The 14,118-nt window shown below is 34.3% G+C and overlaps 1 protein-coding gene across 1 annotated transcript; it reads left to right on the top strand.

The window, feature by feature from the left end:
* The first annotated feature begins 3,259 nt into the window (after nt 1–3,259).
* Nucleotides 3,260–6,985, top strand: LOC147298158 (Transducin/WD40 repeat-like superfamily protein). Its single transcript, XM_086229145.1, has 4 exons — nt 3,260–3,590; nt 3,844–4,008; nt 4,252–4,736; nt 6,311–6,985. Exons 1-4 carry the CDS (start codon nt 3,284–3,286, stop codon nt 6,680–6,682), a joined length of 1,329 nt encoding a protein of 442 aa, XP_086085271.1. The 5' UTR covers nt 3,260–3,283; the 3' UTR covers nt 6,683–6,985.
* Nucleotides 6,986–14,118: the final 7,133 nt, after the last annotated feature.

Consider the following 14,118-nt stretch of genomic DNA (forward strand, 5'->3'; position numbering starts at 1 on the left):
ATCTTCTCTAAAGAGACCAACTAAGACTTCCACTTTGTTCATCTAGACTGCACGATTTGTATAATATTAGCCGAAAGACTGTTTGCCAACTTTTTAAAAGTGAGCTCTCCAAAGGACAAAGGCTTATGGATATGTATAAATATGACATACATTAAATATATATATATATACACACCTACAAAATAATTCAATCATATCATTGAAAATTAGAGGCAGATTATTTCTTATTCAAGTAAGATTCACAAATAGCTGAGTGGCGAATAATATAAATTAATTGCATTGTTATCATGATCATAATCAAGTTGTTTGGTTAAGTTTAAACGTGTGGTATTAAGTAAATGTGAAAATATCTCCTAGCTTGTACTTAAAACTTGTCCAAGTTCTTGTCATCCTTACCAACCTTCAAAACCTCATTATTTCTTGCATCTATTTTTATTTTTAACAATTTTTTGTAACCCATAATAGAGAGCAAGGCCTCTTCCCCTTTACATTATTAAGAATGAAACTATTTGTATTATATAAATTGATTTATATATATATATATCTTTTTAATAGAAATGAGATTCACCCGTGTGAAATCCAAATAATTTTTATATCTATTAAAAAAATAGTACACAAATCGATCAAAATTTAGATGTACAAGCTATAACACTATTTCAATATTATTCATTATGGGTTTTACTTGTGTGCATGCTTTATATGACCATCTCTCTTTTCATTGACTTTATTTGAATTAAGTGGTTTGAAACTTTCATTTCAAACATAAAGAAAGAGAGGCTAGCTAATTAGCTAGCTCATGGTTTCAATAGGATGATGATAATGAATTAATAATTTGACTAGTGGGGTGTGATGCCTATTGTCACAAAAATGAGTCTCCCCCCACCTGGTGGGGTTGACATGGATCTTGACCCTCTTTGATGAAACATTCCCTCAGACATGATTGGTCTCCCCATCTATATTGTGACCCTTCTTATAATCCTACAATATTTGAGGACCTGGGTTGAAAGTTGAATGCTGATTTATTTCTTGTCCTCTTATGCTTTTATTTCAAAATCATTCTATTATTTCTCTTGTACCCTCTGCCTGTGATTGATGCTATATGATTTTTTATATTCTTGACTACTTAAAGGGAACAGTAGCAAGTGATGACATGCATCTCACTTAAGAAGATGAAATATATTTTTCTACATAATTTTCTAGCTTCTGCTCTATTCATTTGAAGTTTACTTATCAATATATTATCACATTTTTATACCACAATTTCATACCACCTTACATGTCATTCATGCATTGGATACTAAAAAATAAAAAATAAACCTAAAAAAGAAAAAGAAAATACCCTTCTAGTAAAGTAATGACACATAAGGTGGTATACAAATATGGGAAAAAAATGTGGGACAATTAGCATTATTGATATACAATATCAATTTTATAACACATTTGTCATATCTACCTACTAACCATCGCTAGGATATTTAATTATGCTATATGAAACCAAATAGAAAAAATATCAAATTTTATATAAAAGAAAAAATAATGTTGTTAAATTTACACACGAATTTGATAGTTTCATTTTTAATTGGTTGAGTGGGTTGTCATATATGTGTCAACCATTCTTTTTCTTCTTTTGTGGCTAACATATATATATATAACCAATTTATGGTTACTATGATATAATTTAAGTGGTAGAAAGCGTACTTATTTCACACTCATCGCATTAACGATAAGAGATAAATTTTCGCATTTTCTTTCCCTTAAATTAAAAAAAAAAATTAACGAGAACTCATCATAAGTTAATCAAGTGATGAAGTCTCCATCCATATACATTAGTAATAAGAAGAACAATATATAATTGCATCTGCTTAAGAGTGAGAAAATGATTAAACCCAATTTCCGCCATTCTTTCAAATCACAAAACACAATTCTATACGTTGATGAACACAGAAAAACAACCATTAATACTGTGTTTCATTTGAGAGCTGTGACTGAATTAAGTACTCGTAGAATTGAAATTTGAGTGTTAATATTTGTGCCATAGACTCATATGGGGATATATGAGCTCGCATGTAGCCCAACTGCAGGTGATCAGGTGCCACAAAGCATGACCTCAGATTGGCGTCACTGAAGTCTGAAGTTAAACATATTTTGGCTTTTTCTTTTTTCTTTGAGGAAATTAAAAGTTGTTTTATAGGAGAGTGTGGGAGCGGTTCAGATATATATGCATTTTTAAAGGTTTAATTCATGATGAAAATATGAAGAAAAGGGTTTGGATGGACCTACTAGAGTCTTATTTACATACCCTTCTTCAGTTGTCATGATTGATAGTACTGAAGGGTGAAGGCTACCCTTGGCCAGTTGGCCTTACCCTTAATTATGGTCTTATCTTTTATTTGTGTTCAAACCAGTTTTCATACTCCAAACTTGTTGTCCTTCATTCACATTTTACCAACAAAATCACATGACCATCATTTTCCCTCTCCACTTTAATATATGAATGTCACCTCACTCCCCATTGCTTGTTGCAAGCCTGTAAATATATTCTAGTTTAAAGGCTTCAAATTCTGCACTTGGGCTTCCTTTGGGCTTGAGAAATCTTTAGTGGGCTCATATACCCAGGTTTGGTTCATGAAGTTTAACCTGTTTAAGGATGACAGAGCCATGCCTACAAATTTGTATCTTCTGCACCATTATAGGCGCCACACCCAGATGACAGCCACTTTAGGGTTAAAAATATCTTTTTTATTTATTTTTTTCTGTCAAGGACTCAAGAATAAAAGTGCATTGGTTAATGTTCCAAAAAAAAAAGTGCATTGGTTAAGAAATAAAAGTTACACTAAAAAGATAGAGAAGCCCAGCAAATGAAAAATATTACACTAAAAAAGCCCAATAACCTAAGATAGAGAGGATATGGACTACAACTATCGTCTAGAGACTGAGTGTCATTGGACCAAATTAATGGTGATTGACCGCTCTATCACTTACTTGGTTATGGACTTTGGAAATTCTTGATAAAGTCCAAATAAAATGTAATATGTCTGAGGTTTTGTAAATAGTAAATTTCTAGAAGAAATCTTGTAACTTCTAAAGAAAAAGAAAAGGAAAAAAGTTTTACTTGGGCTCAATCTCAACCTTGGGTCATATTTGCTTCGTAAAAAAGCTTGAGCCCAAGCCCAGTGGGCCCGCTCTTAAGTTTAGGAGCCCATTTATTTATACATTTTGTTTTTCTAAAAGGAAAAGATGAATATCGAAGAGCCGAAGCTCCTGAGCTGAGCTGAGTTCAGAGATGGACCTTCTCTGCAACGCATACTCAAACGCCTCAGACAACGACGAAGAAGAAGAAGAACAAGAAAGAGGAGGATTTAAAGAACGCAGACCCGAAATCTTCACACCGCCGAATTCGAAGCGACTCAAACCCGAAAACCCATTTACGCATACCACAACTTATCATCCTCCGCCCGGCGCAACCCACTTTCCGGCCCTCCAAAAAGACGCTACAGTTCCTGGTAGATACATATCCAAGAGAGAGCGGGCGCTCTTGGGGTCCCAACCCAGAATCTCCGACCCGAATGCTTCGGTCACCACCTCCCCTGGTACTTTGTTTTTCTTATTTGGAAATGCTTGTGTTTTTGTTTACAAATAAACTAACTTACTTGGCACTTCTATATTACTTTGTAAATTGAAATATAGTAATTTGTAGTATTGCTTAGAGAAAAGTTAAACATTTATAGATACTTAGGAATATAAATTGCATGACAAAGAATTGCTCAAATTGACAATATCACATTTATGTGCATAAAATGTGTGTAGTGTACTTATGTTATGTAGTCATGTTGTTGTTGGCAGTTTTTGGGAGTATTTCGGATTTGGATGTTCCTCGTGATGTTATCTCATCGTTGAGAAGCAAAGCAAAGGGCCGTGCACAGCTTGGTCAAATGTCTCAAAGAATGTGTGTGGCTCTAAATAGACATATCAAAGCTGCCAATTCTGTACATTGGTCACCAAGTCATGGTGAGCTCTTAGCATTCGCGAACTTTTGAATTAATACTTACCCTTTGGGATTCGTAGCCTTGTGACAGTAAATTCCACTTTAAACATTGGTTCTTGGAAGTTATTTAGATGCATTTGTGATCTCAGTTTATTGTTTCATTAACTTGCATAGAAGGGTGTTTTGTCAATGATGTATTTATTATATGCGTGTTGCATTTATTTATCACTTGCCTTATTGATCTGTTCATTGGAGTTAGTCTACAGCTCATCTTCTTGCCTCTGCTTCGATGGATCACACAATCTGCATATGGAATGTGTGGAGCAGTGATCAGAAGTTAGCCCGTGTGTTGAGTTTTCACAATGCTGCAGTCAAAGATGTGAAATGGTCGCAGAAAGGGTTGTTTGTGCTTTCTTGCGGATATGACTCCATGTCAAGGTTGGTAGATGTTGAAAAGGGGATAGAGACTCAGGTCTTTAAGGAGGATCAAGTTGTCAGTGTTGTTAAGTTCCATCCCGACAATTCAAACCTCTTCATTGCTGGGGGGTCAAAAGGTGGTCTCAGGTTGTGGGATGTTAGAAATGGCAAGGTGGTCCATGAATACGTTCGAGGTCATGATCCCATCCTTGATGTTGAATTTACCACCAATGGGAAGCAGATTATCTCTTCTAGTGATGTATCTGGAAGAAACCTTAGTGAGAATTCTATTGTTGTTTGGGATGTTTCACGACAAGTTCCACTCTCTAATCAGGTAGGAGGCTTTTTCCAATTCTTCGTTCAATATCTGTTACAAATATTGTGTTTCATATAATTTATCAAAATTACATGACCTTGAACACCTGATTACAGATATGGCTGTCCCTGTATCCTGTTTCATATATTGAGCAGAACTTGTATGTACTGTAATTCTGCATCATCCTTTAGGAACATGAATTCATCCTTGTAAACCCTGTATTTTTTTTTACTGCCCCTTTTGGGAAAACCTTCGTTTATTTGACCTTCCTAGACTTCATTATACTTTTGTTCATCTAGTCTTCTAGTCACACTTGCGAGACGTGGACCTGCCTATAATGTGTTACTTTGGTCAGCATGCATGGTATATTTAAGATGTAGATAATACAAGGAAATTTAGAATTATCTTTTTAATGATGAAAGACGTGTTGTACTAAAGATGTTGACTACATCAGCTCAAATAAGTGTACAATTCATGTTGAATAGAAATTGTCAAGGGTCTTAACTGTAGAAAATTAGAAATCTCCAATGTAAGGATCTGTTCCTGCTTTGGAGTCTTGCTTGTTTAATTATTGGAAGGTTGATAATTCTCACTTGACAGCAAAACAAAACTGTGGTTGTTGGAAAACACATATTTTACTATCTTTGAATACCTAAAATTCATTGGGACTTGGGTGAGAAAGAAGAGTCATTCTAATTAAATATTTAAACATAAGAAAATTAATTAGTTTTAACTAATTTTACACTAAATTAATTTTACTTAGGATGCGTTTGATTATTTTTGTGATGCGAGGATTTGGTAGTATGCTTTACATAGAAGTTCAAGGCATCATAATGGTCACACAAAAAAAAAAAAGACACTTTTGTTATTTTTATAGTAAGCATTAGTGAGATCTTAATTTATTTTTATAATACCGTTCACTACATCAAGTTGAAAAAAATGGTTCTGTTTGTTTGTTCTTCTCTCTTGCTTAAAATGTTTATGAATCAACTAGGATATTTATTGTTACTCAGTTACTCTGCTTTCATCATTTGATGATGGTTTTTGCATGGAAAGTTTTTATGTGATGTGTTCATGAACTCTGGCACTCATCAACTTTACTTTTGGATCATTTACCACAAAAAAAAAAAAAAAAAAAAAAATTGAATAAGAATATATTTGGACACGTCTGATGCTATAGGCAGTTCATAATTTGAAAGCCAACTTTTCAGTTACAAACATCAAGTGGATATTTATTCTCATGGCTGTATATATGGAGTACAACAGTGAATGATTCTGAATGCTTTTGGTCTATAAAAATATGATAAAATTATTCTAAAATAATACTTTTGTGCGTCGACATTTTTCATTTGATAGTGTACATAATATTTATATGGCTTCATTTAAATTCATTCTGTCAAAGAAAGATGTTTTGGGAACTGTAGCCAGCTCTCATTTTTTCAAATATTGTTATATATGGAGTTATGGGCCACAAAATATTCCCTTGCTTATATTATATTGGTTGAAACTAATAGAAACATTCCCTTGCTCATTCATGCTCCATTCCCTTTCTTAGGTTTAGGTACTGTGAAACTGATATTCCACTGTATCAGGTTTATGTGGAAGCCTACACCTGTCCCTGTGTGAGAAGCCACCCATTTGAACCATTTTTTGTTGCTCAGTCAAATGGTAATTATATCGCAATCTTCTCTTCACGTTCCCCGTTCAAGCTGAACAAGTACAAGAGGTATGAAAGCCATGGGGTATCAGGGTTTCCCATTAGATGCATATTTAGCTTGGATGGGGAAAAGCTAGTCTCGGGCTCCTCAGATGGTTCTATATACTTCTATGACTACAGGTCTTCTGAGCTTGTCAGAAAAATCAAGGCATATGAGCAGGCTTGCATAGACATTGCTATCCACCCCATCATACCCAATGTGATTGCTTCATGCAGTTGGAATGGAGACGTTTCAGTGTTTGAGTGAGATGGTTCATTTAAACCTACTTCATTGCAAGGCATTCTTTTGGGTCTGAGAGAATTGATGCTGAAAGAAATTTTCTTTGATTTTTTGTTTTTGTTTTCTTATTGACCAGGTTACAAACTAACAACTTGTATTAGTGATTTTATTTTGTACTTGTTAATTTGCCGTCTAGGATTTGAATTATGTAGTGTTCCTACCATTCTAGGGATTGTGGTTTTTCCTCTTTTAGGATATTTATCCTAAAAGTTAGGCTCAAAAGAGGACATGTCACAATGTATATTTCACATCATACATGAAGTGTTTGATATAAACTGTAGTTGGAGGTACGCAAAGTTGTGCTTTATTTCTTTAAACTTTTATGATATGATTTCCTGAAAGTGCTGATATTTTTATCTTGTCTGGAGTTGACACCTATGAATTAGAATTGTGCATCATTCAATCAAAGAGGCTGTCATAAATTACAGCTAATGAAAAAATTGACATTGAGCCATTGAGGGCTATGTTGAATGATGCCGTGTTGCGCACTAGAATCTCCTCAGCAACAGTTTGGTCTACATATCAGTTAAACTATCACTGTTGTGGAGCTTTTGCTATCAATGCAAATCAATAAACCCATTTGAAGCAAGCTTTTTCTTGGTGGCTTTTTTTTGTGCTTCAAGGTAGAGTGCTAGGTGCCAATGCAATTTGCTTCGGTCATCACTAACTCTCTACATGAGTGTCCAGGCATATGCATAGAACATGAAATCCTCAAAATAGGATCAGAGTTTGACTTTAATTGTTGACTTTATTTGAAGAAATAAAAGAACATAAATAAGCAAGACTCTTTGCTTAATCTTAAATAAATGTTTGAAGGGTTTATTGCTGTTAGGTATGGGGCAAAGTGGCAGTGGTGCAGTTTGAATGTTTGATATAGGGAATGGCCAGGTGCTACTAACTCACACCTACCATGAGGAACACAAATATGATTCAATTTAAGAGGGGTGGTGTTGTGTGGGGGCATACTCAAAAACTGTACATGCTTTTGTTCATTTGATGAAAGAGGAGAAGAAGAGAAGAGGAGAAGAGGAGAAGAGGAGAAGAGGAGGGAGGGGGGGCCAAAAGGATACTAAAACAAGACACAATTATGCAATTCCCTTTTCATTCTTCATGGGGGTCAATTTGTAGGGGGACATGGCACACCACTTCTCTCCCTTTTTAGATGCATTTGCAAAATGGGACCAACCCCCTCTAGCTAAACCCCAATCTTTGATCAACACCACCTCACAAACACAAACAAACACAGACACAAGCACCAAACCCAAAACCCCAAGTCAAAAAAACAAACAAGTCTTCTTACTCAAATAATAAATTTATATAAAATGATCAAAAGCATGCATATCTCCATTTTTTTCCTTCCACAGCACTATCCAGACAGACCAGCCATTTCTTCAAAAAACATTCATGGTCCACATGCAACCCCTCTTAAACATGTCTCTGTTGGAAAAATATGGCAGTCCCTAATCCCATTTAAAGCAAAGGAACACAGTCATACCAGCCTACTTGCCTATGTACATTATTTATTTATTTTCAACCTTCATATGAATATGCTCCCCACCTTACCTGGTCTGAAGCACCCTCTCTCTCCTTCTCTCTCTACAATATAACTCCATATATCTATTTATTGTTACACCATTAATTGATGATCAGAAGCAAATGGGAAAAGTAAGAAGCAAAGAAAGAAGCTGATCAAAATGGGAAGCTCAACTCAAGTATGCCCCTACTACTCTCCATATGACTGCAATCATCATCAAAAAGAGATACTTCTTTTTTCAAAAAAGTAGAAAACAAAAGAATTTGCACTTGTGGTCAAGCGGGTATTCGCACCATGAGGTCCCCACAGGCTTGCCCATCTTGAGACATGAAACGATGGGCTGAAAGGTCTTACCTAAGCCTATTTTGACATCGTTATTAATTAGCTAGGATTGGACATGAACTCCATGGTCCTAATCAATTTCATCATGCCTTTACTTTTGATTAGGGAACCAAAAACAAAATTATTGGGAATCTAAGCTCATGCTTAACCATGTACAATCCTTGCTTTGGAATCACAAACCCCCTCTTAAGTCACCTTCGTTATCTTTTTGTCACACTTTATTATATATATAATATTAATTAGTGATGATCCATCTTGTCATGCATGTTTTTTCAACTTTAGATAAATGTGTTATCCTCTCCTACACTGCTCTACATGGTAGACCATTATAGTCAGAATGTTTTTAATTATTTTGGACACAATTAAAGTGTCACATAGATCAGTGATCACCAACCCCTCGTCCAATCCTGGCCTTGAAAAGTAGCCGACAGACTCATATTTATTGGCATTACCATGTGATTTGTGGCCTCAAACAATTAACTCTCTCACCCATTTGGTTGGTTCTTCTTTTTTGGTACTCCTCCCAATGGATATCATATCAAGAATTAATTGTAATATATATTTGGGAAAACAACCAATCATAGTTTTGTTTATTTTCTTGTTTTTCCTGATTGGGAAATAAGCCTTATTAGGGGTCCTCTGATCACACTACTTAATTAAACAAGATGGAATTTGTATGAATTATTTTGTAGTGGCAATGATATCCTAAAAAGCTAAAGCCAAGATTATGTCACCGGTTGACAACAAAGGTCTAGAAAGCTGAGTCCAGCTAGAATCCAGTTGAATTGGATTCGATCTATAAGCAGCATTTTCGATCATATATTTCAGCTTTTAGAAAGCAATGCAATATTTCTTTTTCTCGATCAATACAGGGAGTGCTATCTACTTGAATAGTAAAACTGTTCATGCAGAGATTGCATGATGTATATATATTTGTAGTCAACTAGATATATATATATATATCAGCTTGTAGGTATATATTAGCTAGCTAGGTCTTCTGTTTACCTTATCTTAACATAATATTGCTAGCTGGCCACGAAAATGAGGAGAAATAAAGAATGTTATGTGATGGGATTGTTAGACACCATAAGTGTATTAGGTGATGATAATATAAGAAAAAGACAAACACAATAAATATATACATCGATACATAACTTCATGTTTTACTTTGTGGCATGATATTAATTGTGAAAACAAAATTATGGATTAAAACTATATAAAAATATTCCTCTCCTAATATTTTTCCAACATATTTAACGTTTAAATTTATTAGTGTTGTGACTAAAGTCTATATCCTATTGAACCAGCTAGTAACAAAACAATAATGAAATCAAGCACACAAGCATGCAAAGAAGAAGAAGAAGAAGAAGGGTGGTAATTGGTAAAGTAGTGCATGTGTTTGATTTTGCAGTCTTAAGACTTATCTTGAAGATATGAGATTACACATGCAATTATGAAGAGAAGAGGTTGAGCTCTCTATTTTTGTTAGTCATGGGCACGTACAAGGTACACCAATAATTCTGGATGGTTCGAGTACCAGGTGGGGAATTGACTAATTAACTTGAAGCTGCGACATCATGAACAGTGTCCCCTAAATTTTGGGGCACTTATCCGACAAGATCGAGTGCACAAACAGCCGCTACGTACCCCTAGCTAGCTAACTACCTTCTGGATAAACGTACACCCTTTACTATCAAATTATCAATATATAGTTAAAAGTTATAGCCCCACCCATCAACTATCAAGCTGAGGTGAAGCTCCCATTTCTCTAACAAGTAAAATCATCACGTACTGGTACTGCTCCATCCATATACTTATCTATCTATCAATGAAAGTGAGAGTAAAAGTGAATCACTGTATGTGAATGTGAATGAAAGCACACACGTATAAAACCAAAAGGCCAACAGTCACGCCAACATTTCCTGTGTTTTTTTTTTTTTGGCCAACATTAATTAATTTCCTGTTATATGCTTACAAAGATGTCAAATCCTCAACTAGCTAGCTTCGTGATCCATCATAGTGGGTTTTAATTCGACATGATCGATCAGTTCCTCTTGACCAGTGAAAATTTGATAGACACTGTAGTAATCTGATGAATAGATATTTTTAATTTTTTTATCTTGTACTTATATTTTAAAACCGCGTCGTTTTTTGGTTTAAGAGTTAAAAATTATACAAAAATTTGAAACGCTATAATCTTAGACATACATATCAAATCAACACTAAAGAAAACAATAAAGATCGTGTATATTGTGAATTGTGTTGTCAATTTGGTTTGGTGCATGCATGACGTGGTGGAAATGGCATCATGTATATGTTATCTATTATTAAAGCTAGCTAGCTAGGGAGATTTCCCCTTTACATGATTTCTTTCTACTCTTTTGATCTTTGTTTTGGTCTTCTTTTCCTTTTATGCATGTGATTGAGGGCATGCCCCAGCTGGGTGGTACAAGCCAAGTACTGGAATTTAGTTACTCAATGCATGCATGTCACTTCCCATTTTTCCTTTCTGCATATGATCATCATGATGATCTTGTTGTCGGCCAATTAATCAGCGAAGCTGCCTTTGTCGGCGAGCAAAGGATAAGAGCTATATATCGATCTGTACGTGCTACTACAAATGAATCTTCTTACCATATAGTCACTAATTTTATGGTCATTAATTATGTGACCAATTGCCTTATCCCTAATTTTATTTTTAGTTTATGGTAATTTATCCCTATTTTTAGTAGGAAAGTGGAAAAACGGAGATATAGTCACTAATCGATCTTTCAGTTATGCATATATGCTTGTGACAGTATAATTTTGAAATTATATATGTGACATGATACAAGTTATAAACTTGAAATGAATCTTATATCTAATACAATAATTTACAGTACCGTATATTTGGATAAATTTACTACAACTATGTCTGAGGGTCAATGACAATTGCACATGTTCTCATTTATATGATAGATCTATTTAGATAGTTAAATTGTAGAAGATATCAATATAGAAGTGATAATAGTAATAGATTCGCGCGCACTAATTCATAACATATAACTAACGGAGAGGAGAGTATTCTATAATTTTCTTAAATCTTAAGAATTGGGGTTTATAGGATCTTAAAAGTCCTCATCTAAAAAGAAAAACAACTTGAAGATATTTCTCCTTAGTGTCGTCAAGTCGTGGTGAAATGTCGAAAAGTCTAGATTGAAGAGTGACGTTTATGATGAAGAGCTTTGCATGAATATTCTGGACAATTACAAACAACCCCAATTAAGCTGCTAATTTAAAGACCCTTAATTAAAAAGTGCAAAAGATAGAAAATCGTACCCTCATGTGTTCCATGTCCCAATCAGGCATTAAGACGTTGACGCTAGATGGTTAACCCTAATTTGCTCATTCTCCAACCTGAAGATCATTTTATTGGAAAATTTGGATTGTGTAAGCAACACCTGATATTAATGTGCCCTATATATAGAACTTGCTATATATGCCTTCATTATGGATGATATGCATGATATATATATGCTTTCAATTCCTCTCATAACTATTAAGACACCTATACGGAAAGTCAACAAACATGACAAAAACAAGTTTGATGTACGTAATGGCATCACCAGAAAAACAAACAATGGTGCGAAAAGAAACCATTACTCTCTCTCTCTCTCTCTCTCTCTCTCTCTTTGATTTTCTTTAATTATTTTCCTAATAAATATAAACAAAACATGGTTTACATTGCATGGGGGGTTAATTATTAGCCAGGCTAATAATTAAGGTGGCCCAAGTGGGTCCATATTAAAGCTCAGATACATGTCAATTTCCATAGACATAACATATATATGGGTTAGAATTTGAGACAAACAATATATAGGATTTATATTGGGGGAAATTCATGAGCTTGAAACTTGTTCTACAGCTTTGAATGTGCCACATATATATGTTACCTGCTTTGGACATGTTCCATAGCCCTCATCATCATTTTGTTACTTGATTACTTTTTCACCTGAAGAAGATAAAAAGATTCCACCAATAATTCAACAAGGTAGGGTTGCTCATGAAAGTCCTCACTCCATCATTACACAAATAGGAAGCTGAGTTTTAATTAATTTTGCTTCCTGTGTGCAGCAGCCAGCAGGATTTAAAACCCAATTAAAACTACCATGTAAAACCATGATCATTGTGTACCATATTAAACCATGATCATTGTGTACCATGTTAAAATAAACATGCACAATCTCCAAAGCTTTTTCAAGTACTTTCAAATCTACACACACACACACAAAAAAAAAAAGTTAGTAGCCATGCATCTTTTGCATTGACTGATCTACCATGAAATAGTATTAATTCAAACCCAAAAGTTTACATGCATGTGATTAAGGAATAGTTTACACATATTATACCAAAATTTGAATCTCTAGCAGCCAATTAGCATTAAGTCAAGTCTGTGTGTTAAATCATGGTAACTAGCCAATAATTAATTAATTAACTCCCAAGTACTGTCACAATGCAACAGGATCCTGACTTAACGATACAGTAATTATTCCCTTTATATCTTGAATAAAAACGTATCCATGTTTGTTGTGTCAGTGACAATTTTTTCCATGTTACACCCAAAGGGCAGCATGATATTAGGGACCACAATACGGGTCTCTTAAAGTTAATCATGTCTTAAAAAGCTGTTAACGAAAAAATTTAGGTTTTCTATGTTCTTTGTGTGCTGGAATTTATTGGTTATTGTACTATATATTTAATTATCGATCATAGTGCATGCATGATTTCTATTTTAATCCTAGCAAGATACTTTTTTTTTGGCCAAAATCCTAGCAAGATACTTAATTAATAATTAGCTTCTCTCCTAGCTAGCTCGTGCAACAAGATCACCTTCATGTGAACATATATATTTTCCCCCACAAAAATTGTAATACCATGATTGACCAATGTGAATATATTGCTGTACAGCCTTGAGCCTTTTGTTAGTGCATGCAGATTTGTTTATTTTGTACTCTACCGCTCTACGTACATAAGGAATATATGCATGAAAGAACTAATATAAATGGACCAATTAATGTTGCTCTGTTTCATTGTTATGATGCTGTTTGTTTTAGTTTGATGCTTGTTGTTTCATTGGTTTGAATTTTCTGCCTTTGTGGCTTCTTAATGGAATGGTTTCCAATTGGTCAAAAAAAAAAAAAAGTACTTTCACGCAAAAAAAAAAAAAACTATCGATCCTATGCATGCTTGTTGCCTTAATTATCATTTATCAATTACCATAATCTGACTTAATTGTCAAATTTCTATCATTTGTGATCCTTTTGTTTATTGACTTAATTCTCCATAAGAGTAGTACTACTCGATTTTCCAACTGTACATTTTCAGTATCGAGACTTCAACGTACGTACTAGAATATATATATATATATATATATATTCCATAAATATTTTGTTAGTATGCGAATATTTTCAGTAAATATTTTGTTAAGTGCATGCAGATATCTTAAAAATATATGAAACATTTTCAACGCTTGTGTTAATTTAAACGT

This window comes from Dryas octopetala, chromosome 1 (assembly GCF_963921425.1).
Source record: "Dryas octopetala chromosome 1, drDryOcto1.1, whole genome shotgun sequence".
Taxonomy (NCBI): domain Eukaryota; kingdom Viridiplantae; phylum Streptophyta; class Magnoliopsida; order Rosales; family Rosaceae; genus Dryas; species Dryas octopetala.

Excerpts from the sequence above, each read along its gene's own strand:
- LOC147298158 (XM_086229145.1), top strand. The coding sequence starts at position 3,284 with ATGGACCTTCTCTGCAACGCATACTCAAACGCCTCAGACAACGACGAA. Across the intron at positions 4,009-4,251 it reads ACATTGGTCACCAAGTCATG|CTCATCTTCTTGCCTCTGCT; the intron begins GTGAGCTCTTAG and ends GTTAGTCTACAG. Across the intron at positions 4,737-6,310 it reads AAGTTCCACTCTCTAATCAG|GTTTATGTGGAAGCCTACAC; the intron begins GTAGGAGGCTTT and ends CCACTGTATCAG.